Source organism: Stenella coeruleoalba (genome assembly GCF_951394435.1).
Source record: "Stenella coeruleoalba genome assembly, chromosome: 12".
NCBI lineage: Eukaryota > Metazoa > Chordata > Mammalia > Artiodactyla > Delphinidae > Stenella > Stenella coeruleoalba.
The window spans coordinates 52,435,506-52,462,060 of record NC_137158.1 but is presented as its reverse complement, the minus strand read 5'-3'; the positions used below and the strand labels follow the sequence as shown (position 1 = coordinate 52,462,060).

General features: G+C 34.8%; 1 protein-coding gene across 1 annotated transcript in view; it reads left to right on the top strand.

Moving 5' to 3' along the window:
* The window catches only part of TRDN (triadin), a 372,178-nt gene that overhangs the window by 234,026 nt on the left and 111,597 nt on the right, over positions 1–26,555 (top strand). The window contains exons 15-19 of the mRNA XM_079939170.1: positions 5,863–5,892; positions 6,617–6,634; positions 9,837–9,869; positions 9,988–10,014; positions 23,943–23,990. Of these exons, the coding sequence (XP_079795296.1) occupies positions 5,863–5,892; positions 6,617–6,634; positions 9,837–9,869; positions 9,988–10,014; positions 23,943–23,990 (156 nt within the window). The remainder of the gene's footprint in view (positions 1–5,862; positions 5,893–6,616; positions 6,635–9,836; positions 9,870–9,987; positions 10,015–23,942; positions 23,991–26,555) is intronic.

The window sequence follows — 26,555 nt, the reverse complement described above, 5'->3', positions numbered from 1 at the left end:
TAGAGTTTTCCAGAAGCTACACAGTGTGTGATATTGCAACAGAATGAATGCTTAAGGAGATATGCGAATCCAACTATCTTTGCCAGACATTAAGGAGATTCACAAAAGTGTAAAACAAAGTCCTTCATCTCATCATTTTTTTGGTATTGGAAAATATATTTGTCATAAAAAGTATATTTATGGTAACAGGTAACAGGTTTAAAATTTTTTGATTAATAAATATATATTTAAAAATATTATCAGCTTTATTTTTTAAAATTATAAATGTCATAGATAGAATAAAAGCTGTTTGGGGTCCTTTACAATTGTTAAGATTTTTATAGGAGTCCTGAGATAAAAACGTTTGAGTATCTCTGACCTAAATAATCATTCTGCCTGTAATGTTTTCCCTAAATATTTTCTTCCAAAATACTGAACTGACTTCATGAAACACTTTATGTCATTACCTATTTAAAATAGTCAGTGGCACCACACTGACCACAGAACATAGTCTACAAGCCTTAATCTGTAACTTAAGTCCCCACAGAGTGTTTCCTGACCTCCTGTCAAGCACATATCAAGGCAAAGTCAAAGCCAAGGACTGACAAATTCCACCAGTAAAAATACAATGATCTCTTTTGAAATTGAGACAGTTTATTACTTTCATGGCCAGCAAAAGCAAGGGTATCTAAAGGTGCCAGCTCTTCATTGTCCTTGTCCCACACACCAAAAATTCAACACACCAGATAATTCAGCACAAGTTAGGGACAGCTTTTTGCTGAGGACTCAAATCTGGACTACAGCCAGTGGTCTCCAGGTCTGTTCTCAAAGGGTTCTAGGCAGGAGAACCCAGGAGGTGATGAGAAGTTGTCTTATGACAACCTCCAGGAAAGACAGAGAGGCATGTGGAAGATGACCTCATAGAAAGTCCTCATAGGCCTCCCATCCCCTTAACGTTCTTGAAGGATCACAAGACATCCTGCCAGACTCAGAATTAGCTGTGGTTCAGATCTTTGCCTGAATGGCATATATGGCTAGTGCAAAGCCACCAGGGCACCGTGGTGGAACCTGTACCCTACTCTCCCACCCAGTTTCTTCCTTTGTATATTATGTGTTTCATCCATACTAAGTCACTTTCAATTTTACAGATACAATGTGCTGTCTAGCCATTGTCCCTTCTATTATCATAATAGATCTTACCCTTTCCTTTTCCTTCTATGAATACTCAGTGTTCTTAGGGCTCAAGATAAATTCTCTTCCCTCTAGGACAAGGGTCCCCAACCCCCCGGGGAACCAGGCCGCACAGCAGGAGGTGAGCAGCGAGTGAGTGAGGGAAGCTTTATCTGCCGCTCCCCATTGCTCCCCACCGCTCCCCATTACTTGCATTACTGCCTGAGCCATCCCCCACCCACCTCGTCCATGGAAAAATTGTCTTCCATGAAACCCGTCCCTGGTGCCAAAAAGGTTGGGGACCACTGTTCTAGGATGTCTGTGTGAACCTCCCAATTAAATAGTTTTTCTCGGGGCTTCCCTGGTGGCGCAGTGGTTGAGAGTTTGCCTGCCGATGCAGGGGACACGGGTTCGTGCCCTGGTCCGGGGGGATCCCACATGCCGCAGAGCGGCTGGGCCCGTGAGCCATGGCCGCTGAGCCTGCGCGTCCGGAGCCTGTGCTCCGCAATGGGAGAGGCCACAACAGTGAGAGGCCCGCGTACTGCAAAAAAAAAAAAAAATTTCTCTTTCATTTATAATCTCCTTTCAGAGTTTTTGTGTACTTCCTTAGTATTGTTTATTTCATGCCCCTTGTACTTCATATTACTTGCATCATTTTCCTTCTATTCTACTTGACTTTAAGACTTTTGACTAAAGGGACCATGTCTAATTCACTTTCATCCCTTACAGGAACTAACACATTTCCTTAGTTTGTACATTGCTCAACAAATATTTATTCTGTGAATGAATCAGTAATATCTAGGACTCTTAAGATAAATATTATAGCCACAAGAAGTAAGAGTAGGCACTCAAATTTTCATATCCCAGGCAAGAAACGATTTTTTTTTCAAATTGGGAGTTGTATTATAGTGAGCTTTTTAGGTCTGGGAATTTATAGTCAGTTACTAACAATTTTATCTTAAGTGTATATGATCGTTAGCTGCTACTTGAGTTGCACTAGCAGATCTAGGTAGATCTCATTCAACTAACCTCAGCTTTGTTGATGAAATCCTAGGGGTTGGAAAGCCTGTGGGGTTTTTTTTTTAATAAACTTATTTATTTTATTTATTTACATTTGGCTGCATTGGGTCTTTGTTCCTGCACCCGGGCTTTCTCTAGTTGCGGCGAGCAGGGCCTACTCTACATTGCCTTGCATGGGTTTCTCATTGCGGTGGCTTCTCTTGTTGCAGAGCACGGGCTCTAGGCACGTGGCCTTCAGTAGTTGTGGCTCGCGGGCTCTAGAGCTCAGGTTCAGTAGTTGTGGTGCATGGGCTTAGTTGCTCTGTGGCATGTGGCATCTTCCCGGACCAAGGATTGAACGCATGTCCCCTGCATTGGCAGGTGGATTCTTAACCACTGCACCACCAGGGAAGTCCTCAAGCCTGTGGGTTTTTCAACACAGGTTATCTTCTGAAGGATACAGCTCCATTGAGAACTAGCCAGATGGGATTTATTATTTACTGTAACTTAGGGCAAGGCCAAGTAGAGTTGAATGCATGTGAGAATTAGTCCTAAGTTCTAGGACTTCATCATTGAGATCTGAAGAGGAATCATGCTGAAGAACAATGCAAAGTTTCTGTTGTAATTGAATAAGGATGCCAATTGGCAAGTCACACACACACACACACACACACACACACACACACGGCATACTTCATTACCTGATTTATTAGACTATCAGAGAGTTAATTTTTCCCTTCAATATGAATTGGTATTTCATTTTCCTCTGGCATCATTCATGAACATAATAGACCATACCTGATACATCGCTAAAGTTGAGTGAGTGATGAATTGAACAGATTGCAAACACATCACTGCTTTTCAATCAGCTGCTGTGGGTCTCAATGTTCTTAATAGAAGACTGTTGTTCAGATTATTGGGCAGATGGCCTTTAGGGAGGTATATTCACCAAGTAAGCCTTTATAATATTTTTAAGCCATTTCAGCAGAGGGCTGGGAGCACGTAATGAAGTTTAATAGCATGAGTATTAAGTGCTGGGACTAATAGCTCTTTAGGGTCAGTATGTGATCTTTCAATTTTAAGCATTATATATTTTGGTTTCTCAGGTATTTACTTGTGTAAGTCTGCTACTCTGTTGACTCCTAACCAAAAGACGTGAAATTATGATGACATTTTAAGTGCATTTCACTACAGCTCCCAGTTCTTACAGCAAATATATTGAACTTTAAAGACCTGCTTGATTAGATCATGACTTATTTTTTTACATTTCTACTTTATGAAATACTTTTCTTTATCTCAGTAAGTGATGTACCTTACCTGACCCTGGACTTCATATTATTTTTATTCTTTTATTACAGAACAATGGATATCTAATACAATATTTATCAATTCTTATTACCAGGGAAAAGAAAAACAGATTAAAAACAACAGGCATTCCAGACTTACATATATTGTATTAAGCTTTTTGCCCCTACCCCATGCCAGCATCTAGTTGAAAAATAGGGGGGCTGGAAATAATCTTGTCCTAATATGCCACATTTTAGCCTCTGTCTGTTCAAACATTCTTCCCAAGCGTTACCTTCAGTTGTATTTCAACTGTAGGTGCCCACCATAATATGTCTGTGTTTTGCATATTGGCTGTACTGTGGGCTCAAAAGATTGCTCAACAAGGATCACAGAACCTCTTGGACAGGCAGAAATCCTATCCCAGTATACTGCAGCCAAACTAATTGATAAGTCGTGCTAGCCATTGAACTATACACTTCAGACTTTCATCTGTTGTGGTAGGAGAATCTGTATCTCCAAAAGAGTGGCCACTGCATATTATTAATAAATAGCTAGACATATGAGTAAGATGATAGATGACATTTATCACATTCTTATATGGAATTGTTTTATATAATATTTTTCTAATATTTGAATTACCTGCTTACCTAATTAGGATAATTACTCATCAAGGAAACAAATGAGAAGTTGCTTGCAAAGCACATTTGTTTTAGATCATGAATTTGGTCCACTTCATTACAGTTCCTGATGAGAAAATGAATAGCAAGAAAAAGATTGGGTTTTTGGGGTGAGGTGACAGGTATTAAGAAAAATTTAGTCAAAAATTCTTCTTACTAAGGCATACTGGACATAATAGTGTTTAATAAATGTTTACTCAATAAGTGTTCAGTTTCAAGGATATATTATTTTAAAAAATAAGGTTTGTTTTTTCTCTTAAACGTGAAACAAAACCCAATTACAGAAAAAATAGAAATTCAGAAAGAAGACGTTGCAAAACATCATTTTAATGACTATGTTTTTCTATTATGTGGATATACTGTGAATCCCATGAAGAGTTCCCCTACTGTACGGAGGGTACTGGTTAATATTCCCCTTATTTAGAGGTATAAAACAATGTCACAAAGCATCTTCGTATAAGATTTTCTTATGACAATTTTGCATGTTTCTCCTTGGAAATCTAGAAGTTGAACTACTGTGTCAAAAAGTATGCTCATTTAAATGACTTTCTAGATGTTTTTCCCCAAGTTGCTCTCCTAAAATGTGTTTTCAGCTTCTACTTCTGTGGAAGTAGGTTATTACTTTCACCACACTATTACTGTTACTGATTATCATTTTCTCATAAAACAATTCAGTTGAGCATCTAACTGCCTGTTGTGAACAGTCTCCTACTCACTGTCATCTTCAAACATTTTAGGTCCATTACTTCATTGTGGAACTATAATCATGATCCATCTACATCACTATAAGGCACACAGATTCATTAACTTCCAAATTGTTAGTGAATATCTATTGCTCTAGGTTCTAAGCCATATAATTGTCAGCCAGAGAACAGTTTATGTTTTGCAAGCATAAATTCATAGTTCATTATTTTGATTCTAATTTCAGTAATATTCAGATAATTTCAAAACTAAGTTACAGAAGAGGTAAAAGAAAGAAAACAGAATATACAGAATGAAATATTCTAAGCAAAAATTTAAGATGCCTCCATTCTAAAATAAACAAGTTAAAAAAACACTTGTTTTTAATTTCAAGTGATAGGAACAGAGAGTTTCATGGTATAAAAATACTGGAAATAATAAATTTCTCAGATATAGGCTGAACACCCAAAAGACTAAAAATTGAATAGATGGCTTTTGACCACTGAATGCGTGTTACTACATAGCAGTTACTAAATAAATGATATGTTCGTCAGTAACCCATGAGCCATCATCACCTGTTTCTTTTTCATTACAATATGAATAAGTTAATGTTTGTACTGGAAATGCATCAATTATTCAAGGAGAGTACAATACATTTCACCAGGATTGCTATAGATTGAACAAATGAAGAAATTGCCAACTGAATTCATGGATTCCAACCCATCTCTATAGAAACAGACAGTATATCTGCCCAGTTTGACATTTTATTAAAAGGTCATTAGCTGCTATAGACACAATGTAATTTCTATGCAAATTAGATGTGGATATTTTCCTTTGTATTTTTTCTATATTTTATACATCAAAAGTTTCTCACTTCTTGCCTTAATCTAATACTCCTCCTCTCAAAAACAGAATAATTTATCTTTAAGCCCCATATTCTAGAAATACAACATGCAATCAATCCATTTCATTGAAAATGATTTCAGAGTGTATGGACATTTTGTTGTGAGCTTATCAGTTGTTGATTTTTCTTATCTGCTTTGTCAGTAATTTATATTTGTATTTTCAGATTCCAAGAAAACAAGAACAACTGCAGAAGGTATTTGGAATATTTCCTTTTTCTGTCTTATATTTAATGAACCCCCAAGCAGCATTCCTTTTTAAAGGAGTCACACCAAAGGAAAAACTTAATATGGGATAAAAGAGAGAGAGAGAATATTGAGAAAGAAAGAAAAAGAGAGAGAGTCAAATCTTTCCTGACAATAATGCTATGAGAAATATTTGGCAGTGATAAAAATAAATACTGCCTATGTTTACCTTTCACAGTAATTATTTTCAAAGAAATGTTTGCTGGACAAGAAATTGAACGATGTTCAGTAACAAGCATTTACTTTGCTAAAAAGCATAAATTTAATTAATCTTGGATATACCAGCATCGATGGAACTGAGTAGTTCCTTTAAGTCTTGAATAAAATCATAAATCATGTGGCAAGTATACCTGTGTCTTTTGTATTTGCTCATAAGGGTTTATGTGTACAGGGTGTTTATGTGTTCATATACATTTAAGAAGACTACAAGATATAAGTCATTTAAAATAGTTAAACAGTATAATCCTAGGTTCATTGTCAAATAATGTTTTACAATTAACTAATGGAAACACCTATGATAATCAGCAATACCTCTGAGCAACACTGAGAAATTTAAGGGGAGAGAATGGGGGGAGGCGTAGGAAACATTACAGTCTAATCAATGTGTTGAGGGACTATACTTTATCTTTGAAAGTTTCATGAGCAATGGCTTTCTGTTTATATTTCTTTCAACAGAACTACCCAAGGGAAAAAGTAAGGAAAGGCATGCAAATTATATATTTTTTCTATTTACTGCTACTACTGTCCTGCTGAAATACCTAGACTTGCGGTTTTGAATCTCCCTTTTCTATATTTTATGCATGTGAACTCTATTTTTTTTGTCAGAATGAAAGAATATACAACCTGGGGAGGGGGTGATCAGAGTGGACTGAAAAGCATGGCACTCTTCCTTAGAGTCCTTTTTCAAATTCATGCAATCGTCTAATAACATTGTCCACAGTCTTAACCAAAAAATATAACTTCATTCCATTAACCAAAACTGTATTATGTTAGTGGAAATTTAGTCTCTGTAATCTGGTTAGTTCTGTAGCTAGAATATAGAACAGAAGTTCTTTTTCAGGTTAGTTTTACAATCTCTTTTCTGTTTTCTTTGTTCTTGTAATCCATAAATATTTTGGCATGTTCACATGATATATGACATTTTGTCCATAACAGTGTCCTTTTTCCCTACAAACACTGTGAGCTCTGTGAAACTGCATTGCTTGGGATGCATAACATAGGCAGCATCCACTGTTGCTATAACACATTATTAAAGCTTGCTTGCTAATGATTCAGTAAAGCTTGATGCTTTGAGGTTGAGTCTTTTGCAAATGTGTACTCTTCTCTGAAGAAAAACAAACAGAAACAAATAATGTCAACTTAACCTTATTCAATTAGCCATTAATAATCATTCCATTTCCAGGTATGCAGAGCTTTAAAAAATCCTAGTGAAATTAAAAACATGTTTTAAAATATATACCAATTAAAAAAAAAAGATTTACATGCATTTTGGTCCTGCAAAGGTCAGGACATTTGACCTTTTATGTCATAAAAGTGCTCTAAAATGTCCTATGGAGAGAATCATGAAGGTACACTACAACTCAGCCAAGGGGAGCAATCTGTCTATAGAGAACTATGTGGTATTTCGCTACCAGATTTATGTGTGTGTACAGCTGCTGATATGGGCACTGGCACACTGATACAGAAACCACTCTATAAACCATTGCACCAGCAGGGAAATGGAGGACAACTGGAGATTTGAAAAATGGTATTTAAATAATATATATGTAACCTCAAGGCCCTTGCTTTATTACAGTCTATATGATTAAAATTTCCCACAGACACACTGCAGCTCCTTGACAATCTTCAGAGTATTGATATATTTAATAAATAAACATGCCTTCCCAGGCATTCATTTAACATTCCAACTGCTTCCCTCCTTGGGAAGTTCTGTGGATTGACTTGGGCAGTAATAAGGACAAGAAAAAGAATTTTCCTCTAAACAACTACTAATTCTTTTCAAATTAACTTATTTGCTCTAGTTTATCATCTGGACCTGCTTTTGTTGTTATTGTCGCATCTTTGAATTTGCTGGATTCAGTTGTTGTTGTTTTTACTTTAAGATTGCTTTATTCAATTATACATCTCCAACCCTATATTCTTATTTTGCTTTTTCTTTTCTAGTTACCACAACTTAAAAGTTGGTTGTTTTTGTGTTTTTGGTTTTTTTTGCAGTCTAAAACAAATCATGGTAGGGAAAACAGGGAGAAGAGTACATGTATTTATGTATACATGTACTCTTCCTGTATATATTTTTGCTAACTCTAGTGAGCTATAATTTTTTCCAAATAAAAAAATCAATTATAAGTATGATTTGACAGTCCCTGTAGATATAAGCATGAATTAATTTGTATTTATTAAGGTAATTCAATAATTACATCTTGAATTATCCCATAAAATAAATGGACTTGACAGCCTTTTCTTGCACATCATCCCAAATTAGCACGGGTATTTTTCTGCTTATACAGTTCCTTTCTGATATGATTGGAAGACCCTTATTTTAACTTTGAAATCTCACAGATAGTTGGTAATTGATTTTGGTGCATACCCAAAGCAACTTCCAGTATTTTTTTTGATTGTTATTACTTTACATATTTCTTAGAAATGTTTTGATAATTGGTGGTTCAGTTCAGCAATAAATTAAGCAATGCATTTAATTACTCCATGTTTTCCAGGCAGTTTTTAATGTTCTTACCTGTGTTTAATTTTAGCTAAGTCACGTATGCTTCTTCCCTTTGACTTGTAACACTTGGTCAGGCCATTTGTTTTATTTGTTTTATTGCCTGTCTGCTATCTTGGGAGTGAATAAATTGCTCATTATACCTTCACAAGTACAAGCGTGGTAAACAAAATTGTACACTTGAGAGACTGATGAGATAACCATAGGAAATTCGATGACACTCTTATGTTTCTAAAATATAGTTCTTAGAATTCTTTCAGCATAAACATCTTCTAGTCTCCAAAATATATTCATTAAATGAAACTTGAAGAAATCTCTTTATTTTTCTTTAAAAAATCAGATAATAATGTGTCTATGTTAAAGTATTTCTTGAAAATCATTTAAATTAATTTGACAAGCTTGTCAAATTTTGCTTGTTAAGGCAAAATAAGTAAGAATAGAAATGTAGAAAATAGCACTTCATATAAAATTAGTACCTACACTTCATATAAAATTAGTGCTTATTATAATACAAATGTCAGCTTAATTTTGAGGCCAGAATGATTCTTCATCTCATATAACATTGGCAAAAGTGGGTTCTTAAAAAGGAACACTATATGAAAAATACTCTATAAGGAGCATTTGTCCTAAAAACAAGGGAAGTGTGTTTTGCTTCCCCCTGAAAATTCTTAGTCTATTTTTAGCGTCGTAAATCTGCCTCAGCAAAGACTTTGTCTTAGCTAAACATATACCTTTTCAATATAAGAAAAGTTCACCTTAGAAGAGAAAGTCCAGAGGAAATCTGTTCATCCTTATCTGAGAATTATTTTAAAACAGATGTAATAATTATCCTTTATGCTTACTTTTTATCCCAAATTTATTTCATGTTGATCTAGTAAGAAAGGAAATTAAAAATTTTTCCATCCTTTATAGACCCTACTTTATCTTTCTAGTTTATTATCCATGAAAAATTTTAATTCCTCTAATATCCAGAATAATTTTTATTGCTGCTCTGTGAGGGAAAACAGGGGAAGATTGGAAAAACTCTTTTTAAATATGTGTCGGATATTAGTCTTTTCATGGCAGCTACTATCAGTGCAATACAGCACTAGACATATATGTTTCTTTGTGTTAGGACAATTAAGTTGTGACACATAAAATTGGAAGAATAATAATAACAAAAATAATGTGTTTCAGAACAGGAAAAGAAAGAAAAACATACAGAACCAGGTAACTTTTAAAATTCCTCTATCCTCTTAATTTCAAGATATAAAACTTGCAATTGAATAATGAAATGTGATCAAATGGTATAAAATGTTGAATTTTTTTCTTTTCTTGTTTGATACAGCAAAGCCACCAAAGAAGGAACATTCAGGTGAGTCAGACTGGGGTTGCTGGGGTCTTTCTACCTGATGTCCAAGGTTTATTAATGATGTACCCTCAGACGGGGGTAAGGGCCATGACTGGAAAGGGCAGGAAACCCTTCCATCTTATGAGATGTCTTTTTTCCAAGTTCTTGTCATACGGTTAACACCAATGCCATGTTAGAAAATGGAGGCCAAATAGTACATTACACTCTTGCTACTCACTGTGTGTTCTGTGAACCAGCAGCATTAGGAGCACCTGAGAGGTTGTTAGAAATACAGAATCTCTGGTCCCACCCCAGATCTACTGAATCAGCATCTGCAACTTCCTAAGATCCCCAGTGCATTAGTCAAAGCAGTGTTTGAGAAGCACTATTTTACAGTTTAGGGTAGAAAACAGAAACCAAAATAAAAACAAAACCCTTTCTATTATAAGTGCATCTGACATTGCTTTGTTTTGAAAATATGAAATATTCAATTCCAGCAAATATTCTCTCTCTATTCAAAATGTTATTTAATGACACATCTTGAGTACTCAGGGGAGTTGCAATGAGAGTAGAAGTAGATTTTGTCTTCAGTCAATTTACATTCGAATGAGGGGAAAAAAGTGAACTGACAATCAGACAAGCAGAAAAACACATATACAAACAAACAGAAACTAAGAATGCAGTAGGTGTAGATACCAAATGATTTTCTTAAAGGTGTCTGGATTTAACTTGCCCTATTTGTTGTTTCAAATGAAAATAAATGCAACTCCTGCTCAAGGAACTGTACTGATTGTGTGTGTGTGTGTGTGTGTGTATGTGTGTGTGTAAGCTGTCATAACCTCATATAATGTCCATTAGTCACCCCTCCCATCATATTATATTTAAATGGAAATAGCATTTACCTTGGCAATACATTAAAATAGCAATTACAATATTATGTAAATACCCATGCAAATCTAGCTCAACTATACTCCCACCCCTGTCACAGACCACAGCAAACTGCAGATTCGAAACCACATTTCTTATTCTTCTTCCAGGTTTGTAAAACTTCCTCAGAAAACCCTAATCCATTTAGGAGTTTCTCCAGCTAGTTCCCATAGCATCATTTTCTTTTCTATATAAAAACACTTAACATACTCTTATAATCATATTACCTTTTCTTTTTTCCACTTTAAACAGTCAGAAATTAGAATATGAAAATTGTTTTTTATATCTTTATCCAAGAGTGCCTATCATAATGTCAGGAACATTTTAGGAACTTGAAAATGTTTGAGTGGATGAAAAGAGAAATATCAAATAGGATAATCATATTTTTAAAAACATATAAATATGAATGACTTTTAAATAATTTGCAATATGAAATAATCACACACTTTACATTAACATTGATATTACTCACCTATGGGAAGGAACGAATGTTTTTGTCTACCTTACAGAGAACAGAGAACAGATTATGTGTTTGGGGGTAACATTCCCATAACTGAGCCATAACACATATTCTCACTTACGTACATACGCAGAAAGCTGAAACAGAACATAATCAGAGAAACGTATAATGGGGAGACATAAAGAATGACTATGGGTCTAATCAGTTTTAAGAGTGTTTTTTTTTTTGGTTAAATGATTTTATTTTTATTAAAAAAAATTTTTTTATTGCGATATTGTTGTTTTACAATGTTGTGTTAGTTTCTACTGTACAGCAAAGTAAAGTAGAGTTCCCTGTGCTATACAGCATGTTCTTATTAGTTATCCATTTTATACATATTAGTGTATATATGTCAATCTCAATCTCCCAATTCATCCCATCCGCCGCCCCCTTCCACTTTCCCCCATTGCTGTTCATACGTCTGTTCTCTATATCTGTGTCTCTATTTCTGCCTTGAAAACTGGTTCATCTGTACCATTTTTCTAGATTCCACATATATGCGTTAATATACGATATTTGTTTTCTCTTTCTGACTTATTTCACTTTATATGACAGTCTCTAGGTCCATCCACATCTCTACAAATGACCCAATTTCATTCCTTTTTATGGTTGAGTAATACTTCTTTGTATATATGTACCACATCTTCTTTATCCATTCATCTGTCTATGGGCATTTAGGTTGCTTCCATGACCTGGCTATTGTAAATAGAGCTGCAATGAGCATTGGGGTGCATGTTTCTTTTTGAATTGTGGTTTCCTCTGGGTATATGCCCAGTAGTGGGATTGCTAGGTCATATGGTAATTATATTTTTAGTTTTTTAAGGAACCTCCGTACTGTTCTCCATAGTGGCTGTATCAATTTACATTCCCACCAACAGTGCAAGAGGGTTCCCATTTCTCCACACCCGCTCCAGCATTTATTGTTTGTAGATTTTCTTATGATGCCTATTCTTACCGGTGTGAGGTGATACCTCATTGTAGTTTTGATTTGCATTTCTCTAATAATTAGTGATGTTGAGCAACTTTTCATATGCCTCTTGGCTATCTGTATGTCTTCTTTGGAGAAATGTCTATTTAGGTCTTCCACCCATTTTTTGATTGGGTTGTTTTTGTTTTTTTAATATTGAGCTGCATGAGCTATTTATATATTTTGGAGATTAACCCTTTGTCCACTGATTTGTTTGCAAATATTTTCTACCATTCTGAGTGTTGTCTTTTTGCCTTGTTTATAGTTTCCTTTGCTGTGCAAAAGCTTTTAAGTTTCATTAGATCCCATTTGTTTAGTTTTGTTTTTATTTCCATTACTCTAAGAGGTGGGTCAAAAAAGATCTTGCTGTGATTTATGTCCAAGAGTGTTCTTCCTATGGTTTCCTCTAAGAGTTTTATTATAATGTCTGGTCTTCCATTTAGGTCTTTAATCCATTTTGAGTGTATTTTTGTGTATGGTGTTAGGGAGTGTTCTAATTTTATTCTTTTACATGTGGCTGTCTAGTTTTCCCAGCACCACTTATTGAAGAAACTGTCTTTTCTCCATTGTATATCCTTGCCTCCTTTGTCATAGATTAGTTGACCATAGGTGCGTGAGTTTATCGTTGGGCTTTCTATCCTGTTCCATTGATCTATATTTCTGTTTTTGTGCCAGTACCATATTGTCTTGATTACTGTAGTATGAAGTCAGGGAGTCTGATTCCTCCAGCCCCGTTTTTCTTACTCAAGATTGCTTTGGCTATTCAGGGTCTTTGTGTCTCCATACAAATTTTAAGATGATTTGTTCTAGTTCCGTAAAAAATGCCATTGGTAATTTAATAGGGATTGCATTGAATCTGTAGATTGCTTTGGGTAGTATAGTCATTTTCACAATATTGATTCTTCCAATCCAATAATATGGTATATCTCTCCATCTGTTTGTGTCATCTTTGATTTCTTTCATCACTGACTTATAGTTTTCTGAGTACAGGTCTTTTACCTCCTTAGGTAGGTTTATTCCTAGGTATTTTATTCTTTTTGTTGCAATGGTGAATGGGTTTGTTTCCTTAATTTCTCTTTCTGATCTTTCATTGTTAGTGTATACGATTGCAAGACATTTCTGTGCATTAATTTTGTATCCTGCAGCGTTAACCAAATTCATTGATTAGCTCTAGTAGTTTTCTGATGGCATCCTTAGGATTATCTACCTATTATATCATGTCATCTGCAAACAGTGACAGTTTTACTTCTTTTCCAATTTGTATTCCTTTTATTTCTTTTTCTTCTCTGATTGCCGTGGCTAGGACTTCCAAAACTATGTTGAATAATAGTGGTGAGAGTGGGCAACCTTGTCTTGTTCCTGATCTTAGAGGAAATGCTTTCAGTTTTTCACCATTGAGAATGATGTTTTGCTGTGGGTTTGTCGTATATGGCCTTTATTATGTTGAGGTAGGTTCCTTCTATGCCCACTTTCTGGAGAGTTTTTATCATAAATGGGTGTTGAATTTTTTCAAAAGCTTTTTATGCATCTATTGAGATGATCATATGGTTTTTATTCTTCAGTTTGTTAATATGGTGTATCACTTTGATTTATTTGTGTATATTGAAGAATCCTTCCATCCCTGGGATAACTCCTACTTGATCTTTGTGTATAATCCTTTTAATGTGTTGTTGGATTCTGTTTGCTAGTCTTTTTTGAGGATTTTTGCATCTATATTCCACAGTGATATTGGTCTGTAATTTTCTTTCTTTGTGACATCTTTGTCTGGTTTTGGTATCAGGGTGATGGTGGCCTCGTAGAATGAGTTTGGGAGTGTTCCTTTGTCTGCAATTTTTGGAGGAGTTTGCGAAGGATGGCTGTTAGCTCCTCTCTAAATGTTTGATAGAATAGTTTTAAGAGTTTTAATAGCTAAACATTATTATCCAATATTAAATTTGACAAAATACAATAATTTAAATTTCTTGAAATCATTATTTGTTCATTTCATGGTGTGATTACAGTGTAGCAACTTAGCTGTAATTCACTATGTTTTTAAAATTGAAACAATTGGATAATTTATCGATTCACTTCCTTCCTTTCATACCATTTTGTAGACTTTAAGGAAACTGCATTGGCATATATATAAAACCAATCAGATTCTTAAATAATTTAAAATGGAAAACAAAATGAATGAGTCGTGAATGAGCATTCTGTGTTGGGAGAAGTTATATGAATATCAGAAAAGAAATCTATGGTTCATGGCATATATTTAAAGTTTATCAAAGAAAATGGCACAGCGTTGTATTTTTTCTTCCTGAGACCTACATTTTTCTTTAGTTTCCAAGGTTATAATATAGTTTTTTTGAAAAAAAAAAAACTATTTTAGAAAACTATTTTAGAGAGAGACCCAAGGAGACTTGTAACTGACTTAGACCTTATTATTTCTTGTCCTTAACAGCTCCAAGTGAAAAACAAGTTAAAGCAAGTATGTTGACTAAAACTTGAGAAAACAAAAAGCATATTTCAGCAGCTTACTCATTTAACTTCTGCTATAGACAGTGCTAATGCTAATATTTTAGGCTGACTTATCAAATGTTTCTTGCTCTGATTATTTGTTGTGTTAAACTGATATGCATAATTATTCAACCTTGTCTTTTCTGTGAATCAATTCTTATTAAAATTTATCTATAGAGCTTTCACTTGTAAATGTTAATTTGTCCAGGTCATAACCTCTTTTTTGAGTTGTTTATATTTTTGTTTCCCATTTTGCAGAATGATAAGTGATGTTTTCAGTTTCTTAAACACATTAGAAAATTTTCCTAGTGATTAATCACTTGATCAAACCAGGAGGCAACATAATTTGTCTACTATGAAAGTTATTGTGTCTTTAATGAAAAGGAAAGCCCCAACAATTTTAAGTACTGCTCTTGCAATATCACAATTTTCTTTTAAGACTTCTATCCTCAGATTTAGAATAAATATTGACTGACAACTATAGTATACCATGGCATTTGCATCATTAGTGGCTTTGACAATACGTTAAAGGATAAATGCTTTTTTCTTTGTTGGTATTTCTCAATTCAATGAAGTATCTAACAGATGGCCATTCATGAAAATTTAGGCATAATGGCGTATATTTGAGTTTAGAAAAAATATTCTTTTAGCTTCTCTAAGCTTTGTATATAAGATTTAAGATCAGACCTCATTTCTGTGCATTATGTAAATATGTTTACATTTTCCTTTTGATTTAGAGTTGCATAAGTATTAATGATGGTACTAATACAAAAAACAAATGCATGTTTTATTTATTGTCAGATTTTTGAGACAGGGTATATCATTGGTGAATATATCAGAAAAAAATTGGAAAATATAATATTGAGTAGCTTGGTGTCTTTTAAAAAAAATTGCAGTTGGAAATGTTTACGTAGACATTGTAGACCTTAAGGAAAGGTGTAACATGAATCTAAAATTCCAGTTATATTTTCATGACAATTTTTAGTTGAATATAAGCTGATTAGAACTTCATATTACAGAGCATTTAGTATGCTAATACTTAGTCTGTAGAAATGCATAATCAAGAAAATATATAAAACAAAACCGATAATTTTGCAGAACTGGTAGAGGACTCTAGATTGAAGATTACTCTGAAAATGAAAATTTTCTTCCTAGAAAAATGTGACATTTAGATAAAAATATTCATTTGCAATAAAAAAAAAAAACCCTGTAAGTTCTGCTATCTATGAAACACTCTCCAATCAAGTTTTGAAGAGATCAGCATCTTTTGCAGGAAATTAACAAATTTAGGTTGCCAAATCATCTTAGACCCAGTATAAAGGTTTCAAAAGAATTAATATTCAATCCCTTGTATGGTTGAACGATTTGGACTTGACATGGGCATTATCTCCCAGTACAAAAGTTAGAGATAATTCATAAATTGTTTAAAATCTCTGCTAGCAATGTGACCATCCATTTCCCCAAATAAGAACTGGTTTTTTTTGGTCTTGAAATCATACAACAGAAGAATATTTACATAGCTTTTATATACAGTGAGCTATTTATAAAGTTAATGCCTAAGGCATATCATTACAAATGCTCTTGAAAATTCCTTCTGTCACCCACATAGTAAGGACACATAGTTTTGTGTGTATAACCTGAATATTTAGGATATGATTTTACATTATCTTAAATTATGAGAGCAAATGAGAGAGTGAGATGTATAGTTTAATTAACATAAATTAAGTATTTATGTGATACAATTTCATGGTATTGAATTAAAAAGGATAGGTGAAATTGACAGGACTAGAGCAAGCCCATGGAAAAAGTAAAAGGTAATTTGTCTTTAGCACTCAGTTAAAGAGATAACAAGAATGTGAATTGAATTTGTGGTGTGGAACTGTTTGCTCTAGGTCTTAAGAAACCAAAATCACTGTAAGAAAAACACTAGAGGACACAGACTAGTTTGGGAACTGTATCAGTACAGGGTGGATGTTCTCATGGTACCATGAGCTTGAAGAAAAGGGAAGCCCTTCATGTTCAATGATGTAGCAAGCTACAGAGGGCACTTAATGACTCCACTTGTAAAGTTATTTGTCAGGGATTATGGGGATGGAGGAAGAGTGCCTTTGACCAATAGAGATGCCAAATCTAGATTTACTATTTCCGCAAGTCAACACAGATTCCTTTATCATCCTGTGTACAGAAATGCCTCAGCACACCCAGTTCTCCCTGCAGTCCACTGCACACACACTCCCTCACCCCCACCGCCACATTGGATAGAGACAGAGGGGTTGATGATATGATTAGTCATTTCCAAGGAGGAGGAGGACCAAGACTCACAGGCATTTCAGATCTTTAACACTCCTCTTGGTGAATCAAGAGGGAATGTAGTAGACAGTGCTTAGCAAATATATTTGACCACATCACCCTCTTTTTTCCAAAGAACACTTCAAGGACCAGTATTCCTCAAAACCTTGGGAAGCACTACCATACATTACTTCGTTCCTCATATCGAGGACCATAGGGCTTTGATCATGCATTCCATGTGCATGTTTGACCAGCCTGTGGTCAGTTTGAATTCTGAGTGAAAAAGACACCAAAGACCAGGTCAGGGGCCAAAGTCTAGTTATTTTTAATTGTGGGCCTAAATTTGAATTAAATGACAATGGTCAGGCATTTTTCATTCCTTGGTTTTAACACTACACTAGATTTTTGTGGTACGCTCAGCCACCAGGCCTGACTCTGCTTATCACCTTAACTACATTTCAATACCTAAATTTGTGAGTCACATATCTATCTCTTGATCTAGTAATATATGTCAGATCATTCAGGAGAAGCCAGTGTGCAGAATTTAAAAATAAAACCCCTTTGGATTTATTTAGTTTTATGATGTTAGAAGACTATTTGGGGACAGCTTATGTTAGTTAGAAAGTGGCATGGCTTTTTCGACATAGTTTAAATATTCTGTCATGGAAATTGCTGGGGGGAAAGATCTATGGGCCTGAACTAGTAGATCTGATATCAGGGGTGTGTGTCTAGACCACAGGTTGGATGACATATATGACAGGTATCTCAGTTGTTTAGGGAAATCTGGGTTTATTCATATTATTCTGGAATAATTATTACTAACACCTTCTTTCACCTGCTTAGTTTGGATAATAAATTATATGATCACTACCCAAATCACAGATGATGCTGACTGAATGAACTCAAAATAGTACTGATACAATGCCAGGGGATGGTTTGGGGAGGTTTAAGTGCCAGGAAAACTAGACTGTGAGAAACCTGGGACTGACTTAGATGTTAGGCCAAGATGTGCTTCTTGTTCAATCCCACGTATAGAGCCAAGGTTGGTGTACTGAGTGCCAGCACAAAATTGGAAAAATGTCATGGTTTGGAGCTTAAGAACATTTATCAAGTTTGGTTCAAAGAGATCCAAGCTATATAGATGAGAACTTGCAGAAGTAGAATCTGAGTTCAGTTTAGACATTAGGAAGTAGAGAGGAGGAAGAGAGAATTTCAAATAGAAAATCAGGAATAAATTTTAATATTGTGAAAATATAATAATGAGTACAGCAAAATAAATATGAAGTATGACTATTGAGACAAGTACTTTGTGACCTGAGTCTTATTAATAAAACAGTGTCATGATACTGTGTTTTCAAGGGAGCATGGTATTGGTGCAGATCTAAACAAGTTTTCCAAAGGACAAACAGGAACAAAAAGAGACCTAAAATGATTCCACTTGAGCAAAAATCTGATATAAGAAAAAGCAGCCATTTCAATAATTAGAGAATAGAGAGATTATCTTAAAATGTTGCTGATGTAGTTGGTATTCATTGCCAAAATAAAAAAAAATGTAATTTATTCCTACTTTGTACAATTCCAAAATATCAACTCCAGATGGTTCAGGGACTTAAATGGTAAAAATAAAACAAGCCATTAATTTAAAGAAAAAAGTATAGGAAGATACATGTATATATTTTCTTGAAGTATGGTTGGATCATAAAAATTATATATATAAACTCAAGCTGTAAACAAAAAATCTAATGTACTAAAATGATTACAGTAAAATTTAAAACTCATCAATAGATGCCATAAAGAGATAAAAGACAAGTTACAATTTTGGAAAAGGTATTTGTAGCATATATAAGTAACTAGAGGTTAGTAATGAAAAATAAGTAACTCTAAAAATAAAAAACAAAAAGAGAAAGAACTTGATAGACTAATGCATAGAAAAAATGAGCAAAAGATATGTTAGGATCAAAAAGAAAACAAAACAAGACACAAATTGCCTATAGACATATCAAAAATATTTAACCTCTTAGTAATAATGAAAATGTACTTAAAACCACAATACTATTTTACATATATCAAATTGACCAAAAATGGAGAAAAATGTTCATTCTGGTGATGGTGATGATATGAAGCAATAGAAACTCTCACATACAGTGTTAGTGTAAAATTTTGGGGAAAAATATGGCTTTTATCTAGTGAAGTTAAACAGAGACACATGCTATGTCCTAGCAATTTCACTTCTAAGAAAATTCTTGCACATTACACCAGGATTCATATACAGGAATATTCATAGCAGCGTTATTTTATAACACATACAGGACATGACCTAGTGTCCATTGGCAGGAAAATGGATACATAATTTGTAGAATACGTACAAGTGGAATACTATACAGCAGTTAAATCAATCAACTACAGTTCCTCATATCAACGTGGCTTGTATAAAAAGTTAAACAATTTATTTAAGTAAACAATGAATCAAATAGGGCAGTAACAAAACCGATAAATGATGAGGGGCACTCCACCATTGGGGGGTAGGGCAAAGGTTTTTATAGAGAATACATGGAAGCAAAGCAAAAATATATATTTAACTGACTATAACATATATTGTCTTATTTGGGAAAATTAGTCATTTGGCTAAATAACTAAATAATTTAGTTTGTTTAGCTTATGATAATTGCTTTTGAGTATCACTCAGATTTGAGATAAATCTAGTTGACTCTGGCTTTGGTTTGTTTAGGTAGACCACCAAAGGCACTAAAGCTACCCAAGTCTAATGGCCATCTTGTTAAACAGTTTTAACACTGAGTCTCAGCACACGTTTTAAAGGAAGCAAATTATAAGAATTAAAAAGTATAAGTCAATTTATATAGTTATATCACTAAACAATATAATTCAATCTGTAAAAAATGTCCTTAGCTTTGTTTAGAGGTAAATTCATGTAATAAAAAATGTACAGGAAAATAAAGAAATTATTAATACAAAATATAGGACAGTGATAATTCTGAGATGAAGAGAGAGGTATGCAGTGGTAATAGGACAAGTAAGAGGTTTCAAAGTCTTTGGTGATATTTTATTACTTAAGTTTACAGGGGGTTACAAAGATGTGCATTTTTTATTGCCATTCATTAAAATATGTACATATGTTATCACATATGTTATACACCTTTATGCCTTTCATTTATATTATATCTTTCACAATGAAACAATCTTAAAAAATAGAGAATGAGAAGATAGAAGTGGTGACACGGAGTATAGCAGCTCTCTGGAGACCATGGTGGACCACAGAGAGATGAGGTAGTTGAGGTAGGGGACACGTAGGAGTGAAGGCCGTGGCGGTCTGAAGTTATAAACGGTGACATTTTGTGTTTCTGAGCTGATGTGAAAGCATCAGTGAAGTGGAAAGCAGATGAAGTAGCAGAGAGAGGCAGTACTTGCAAGAGTAACGTCATTGTCTATGCAAAAGGAGTTGGGATGCAGGGCAAATTTGGAGGAATTGGTATTAAATAGGGAATGATGATCCTATGGGTCTGGAAAGAAGACGAATGGTGCTGGTATGTGCTGGTGAGGTGGTGAAAAGATGAGATAGCCTAGTCTGCTTCTACTTTCTCTATGAAGATCCCAACAGCAACTTGCTTTTATGTTACAGGATGTTGGAAGTTTGAGAAAGGAGGGGTATTCATGAACCACTTGACTAGAAAAATGAGAAAGTAACTTCACTAGGTCTGTGGTAGTATTGCTGATCAGTGCTGGGCACTCTGTTACACACTGTGACTAGACATTTGAAGTCAGATCTGCAGCAGATGGGGGCCTTCCTGCAGTTTGGATGGCGGCTCAGGTGGCAGGCATAGAGTAGGTTTGGTGTTTTGGCACATGTAGTGGATAGAATTGCATCCCCTCAAAAGATATGTTGAAATCCTAACTAGTACAGTACCTGTGAATGCAAGCTTATTTCAAAAAATGGTCTTTAGTGGTGTAATCATGGTAAGATGAGGCTATACTGGATTAGAATGGGCCCTAAATCCAATGACTGATGCCCTTTTAAAGAGAGGGAGATTTAGAGACACAGACGCATTCAGAAGGAAGGCAGCCGTATGAACGTAATGGGAGAAATTGGAGTGATGCGGCTACAGTCAAGGAATGCCAAAGATTGCTGGCAACCAACAGAAGCTAGGAAGAGGCAAGGAAGGATTCTTCCCAAGAGCCTTCAGAGCAAGTTTCAGAGGGCCTTGGCAACACTTTAGTGCTGGACTTCTAGCCTCCAGAACTGTGAAAGAATAAATTTCTGTTGTTTTTAGCCACCTAATAACTTAAAGGCTGCCCTAGAAACTTAATATACCAGATGACTATGGAAACAAACAATAAGTGAATGATTTAACCATGGTTTATTTAAATATAAGCTTGAAAGAAGAAAAGTGAGGACATAAGGGAGATCTGGAGCATTGAGAAACTGGTAAGGTCAAAGGAATGAAAGTATTGATGGGGTCAGAAACTACTTAGAGAAGGTTCGTGAGTAAGTGAACTATAACAGGAAGAGTGGTGGCAGGGAATAGGAATTTTGAAATCAAAGTCTTGGCAGCAAAGAAAAAGTCCAAGATACTTTTGGTAGTGATCAGAGAAGTGGGGTCTCCAGTTTTCAAAAGTGAGAAGGTCAAGGAAATGAGAGATCCCATGGTTGTATGGATTGTGTCTATAAGTGACTCCCAATCCTGATTAAATAATAGAGTATCTTGACAAGCTTACAAATAGACAGATAGCCAGGCCTACCTTATCCCAGACTCATTAACTCAGAATCTCAAAGCTCTGTAGTCCTCCCCAGATCTACTACGTCTGAATCTCACAGGCTTATAAAAACTCCCCAGCTTGGTCTAGTGTGAAGCCTGGGTTGAGAGTGGTTCCTAATGAAAAATCACAGTAGTAATAGTGGAGCAGATAACTATGTATAGAAATATTCAATAATTAATGGGACACAGGCATAATGCTGGTTAATGTCAGCAATAGAGCAAGACAGAGCCGGTGCAACCTGATACTGTGGACTTCAAAAGAACTGAGATTTGGAGGAAGCAAGGAGATAACAATCCATCAGAAGTAATAAGAAGTAAGGAGAAGTCATAAACATCATTTATTAATTTAGTTAAAAAGAAGAAGTAAATATACATCACTTCCAGACCCTTTGGTATATAGGGGAAAAATGAACTGTCTCTATTTTGGAAAACCATTTGTAAGGGATGTAGTGTCCTTAGGGAACTAGTTTGGTTAAAGGAAGAAAGTCAAGTGCACATTTTGAGAAGAGGCTGAGCATTTAGGGATGTGTGCTATGATAGAGATGACTCAGTGGAAGGACTTTGGAAAAGAGTCTGTTTTTAGGAGAAATACGAAGCCATATAGACTGTTTTCTGCTGGAAGCCTAGGCTCATGGTAGTACCTGAGGCTAACAAGGTTGGGGATTTCAGGGACATTAGTCCTGATTGTGTATTAGGGGAAGTGTGGTAATTAGTTTCCAAAATATGGCCAAGACCAGCAGCATAAGCGTCACCTGGGAACTGGCTAGAAATGTAAATTCTTAGGACGTGCCCCAGACCTACTGAATCAGGCCCGTATCTGTGTTTTAACAGCCCTCCTGAGTGACTCTGATGCATGCCAATTTTGAGAACCACTGGTCTAAAGTCTTTCCTCAAAGCTATATAACAGCCAGGGATCTGCTTAGTCCTGGAGCTCCAGGTCTTGAAACAGCCTGAAGAAGTCTTATTTACATGACTTCTTGCCTGAGCTCAAATAGTGAAGCTTGTGGTATCTAATATTGTGAAATTAAAACCTGAAAGTGATGCGAAGGTCTCCTGACATCTGATCTCTCTCACAGCCCAAGGTCTATGGCACAGGGAGGACAAGGGGGCATGAAGACCCCTGTTTACTGGTTGTTCCTAGAGCCTCAGCTGCTGAGTGAGTGCATATGAGTAACAGGGACTATACACATGTACTAGTAAGAATAAAACTAAAAATACAAATACAGGTGTCCAAGGGCAACAGCCTTGAATAATCAAAAGCTAATAAAATGAGTAAATAAACTTTGTAAAAATTTACCAGCTCATTGTCATTTTCTAATTTTCGTATGGATCAAAGAAACTTCCACTTTAATTAGCCTTGATTTGAGGTCTAACATTTTGCACTAGGACCAGCATTTCAGATTATATTTTTGGAAGAGCTCTCCTATCTTCCTGTCTTCCACACTAGATATTCAGAGAAACTCCAGAAGCCATTTTGGCCTTTTTCAATTTTTTTCTTTTTCTCTCTCTTCAAAGCAATATGCAAATGGAATTTTCTGTAACATTATGGCTAATATTTTATATTATAAAGCAAATTGATTGAGGTCAATTATGGCTTGCCCTCCCCATAGTTAAAGGCTAAACAAAGAAGTCTTTTCAAGTGCTCTTCCCCACAATTTATGCATTATTTAAGATTTGACTATAAACTAATAAATTAGTATTCCAGTGTAATTCTGTGGAATAAGCCACCTTTTTTATGGTCACTACTTATATAAGCATAAAATTTAGTACCACCAGAATTGTATCTTGAAAGAGAATTTCTGCATTTTTATTTAAGGAAGTTCATTAGTTACAAAAAAATTCAAGCTTATTCTAGCGTGGTTTTCTCTGCTGCTTGCTTTGCTCTCAGGTGCCACATACGTTTTATCCTTTGGGCAGTTTTAGTCTTGTCTGACTTAGAATACTATAAGATATTGACCTCACATGTCTGATATCCGTTTCTCATTTTCAATCTCTGAATTTACAGAAACTGAACGAGCCAAAGAAGAGGTTGGTGCTGCCTCAACTAAAAAAGGTAAGTGCAGCTTAAAGAAAAAGATGTCATGACTATAACTTCCTTATGCTAACTCAATGTATTGTTTAGTGCTTAAGAAGAGCTCTGTTTATTGATTTTACTATTTCACTGATATGGAAACCCACTTTTAGTTTTGAAAAATTGAAGAAATGCTGCTGTGTAAGCTCAATGGGATCCTAGTCATCTGGAGAGCATCATATTCAATATACTGATCTATAAGGTTAGCGTTTGAGCAAACGAAACTTTGACTAGTAGAACTTACATGAACAGTGTTTGCTTTGTGCAAGAATAGTATCAAATTTAAGTTTAAATTTAAGTTTTCAAAGCTATGCCTCTTGTCGTGTCTAATCAGAAGCAACTATTACGTGAATATTGACTCCTCTCAGTAGACACTCTAAAGAATATCTTTAAGAACATTAATACATGTTAAAAATATTCAATATGATGAAACATTTACATATTCTCTATTCAAAACAAACTGGAACAATTTTGAAATTTGTGATTCTGTTTTACACATAGAAATGAAATCAGTAAGGTATTCAATGTCTTTGGAGGAATCTCAAGACACAGTTTAACAACCCTATCCTCAACATGCACTCATACACACACACACACACACACACACACACACACACACACACACACACACACCAGGAGTACCCTTTCACATACATGCCACTAAAATGGCATCACATTTTTCTCCTTAAAAAATCTTTTATTGCATTTGCTCTATAAGAGAATATATATCAGGACTATAGGGAGTTATAAAATATATATGATACATATCCACATTCTCAATCCCAAGCAACATATATATGGATATAAATGAATACATGGATATAAGTTTATATATTAGTTAATAAATTAAAATATAAATTAATATATATTAGTTATATAAATTAATGCATAAATTAGTACACATGTATGTCTAATGAAAGACAAAAAATTAAATGATACTTAAAGGAAAATATAAACTACTATAAGATAATACTTAATTAGAAGCAATTGAATTATTGAGATTAATTGCTTCCCTTTTTCAAATACAGCTCTATTTATTATTCTGAATTTATAGTAGATAGGAATAAAATCTGTCTCCTAGATAGTTCTTTTCTTAGTAATGTAATATATGTGTGATGTCATTTTTGAGGTAAGTTATCACGATACATGTTTCATTGACATCTTTTACTAGGTATCAGTTTTTCCATAAGTAGCAGAGCCATGAATTTATCAGAAGTCCCTATTAATATATCTCATTCTTTTATGGTGTCTTATTTTGAAATCAATTTTTCTTGTCAACACTAAATGGAATGTGTGGGTAAAACTTGGGTGCTTCAGGATGGATAATGCCATGGTATCAATGACAAGACTAAGAGTCTAAATATAGATTCAGAGGAAGTCACAATCTAGGCATGGATACAGGGTATATGGATCCAGTAAGTGAATGTAAGGTCAGGACATCTATATGTGTTGAAAGCAAGAACAAAAGTGAGACAAAATTGTGTTCAAGATCTTCAGCCATGGGTGAGACCAGTGGATGTCCAAATAGCAGTATATGGGTTTCATCTGGAATTAGATTTCAGATACTGAGCCTCAGGGAATCCTTGATTGTGAAGACGGTCTGGAGACAGAGTTAAAAAGGAAAAATTCAATAACCAGTAAGTGACCCATGCACAGACTCTGAATCACTTGGAGCCTAGATATTAGGGCAGAAATACAAGCACACATAAATTGGAGTTTAATCAAGTCAAATAGGAGTGAGCAGAGATACTGAATTGATATTGAACCATCAGTTAGTGAATTCACTGGAATATTCAACCAAGAATGGTCTCTGAGTTTAGAGTGAGGCCAGACATATTGGTTGGGATTAAGTAGACCTGATTGCTAGGCTTAGAGTGAAATATAAGGAGAGAAATAACGTTTTATGAAATTAAACTATTGGCATTAATTACTCTGACTCTAGTTTGTCTTAGATCTCATGCCTCAATCATTAATTTAAATATGACTGCATATTAGATTTCCTCTCAACTGTAGAATGAACAGAAACAAGTGTTCCTTCCAAAGCCATCATAAATATTTTGAAACTCAGGTAGAGCTTTACCAATTTGACAAGTTACATATAAAAGTCAAAGGAGATGCTTCTCATTGGTCAAGTAGTTTTCATTTCTCCTCCTCCTCACTGACAATCAATCACACATGAAAATATATATTACTTCATCATACATTTAGTAACCAGTCCCTAATCTCCACAAAACTCCGTATATGTTACAAGATGTCCACCTTTTAGTCCCTTTTAAGTAAGTAGAATAAGATAGTGATTTGGGTTTTCTTTATTTGTTTTTAAGATACTGGAAATTGTTGTTCTACACTGAGGCTTGAATTAGGGACCATGTGTGCAATGTTAAGTGGAAATTACTGATTTTCTGATTGTTTTAAAATTTTCAAAGTTAAAAGATAATATTTTAAATTAATTACAGTGTGCCAATTTATATCTAGTATAATTATTTGATCTTAAGCCTGCTTTTAAGTCGTATTTTCTTTGGAGATATATAGTATTTAATCATCAAT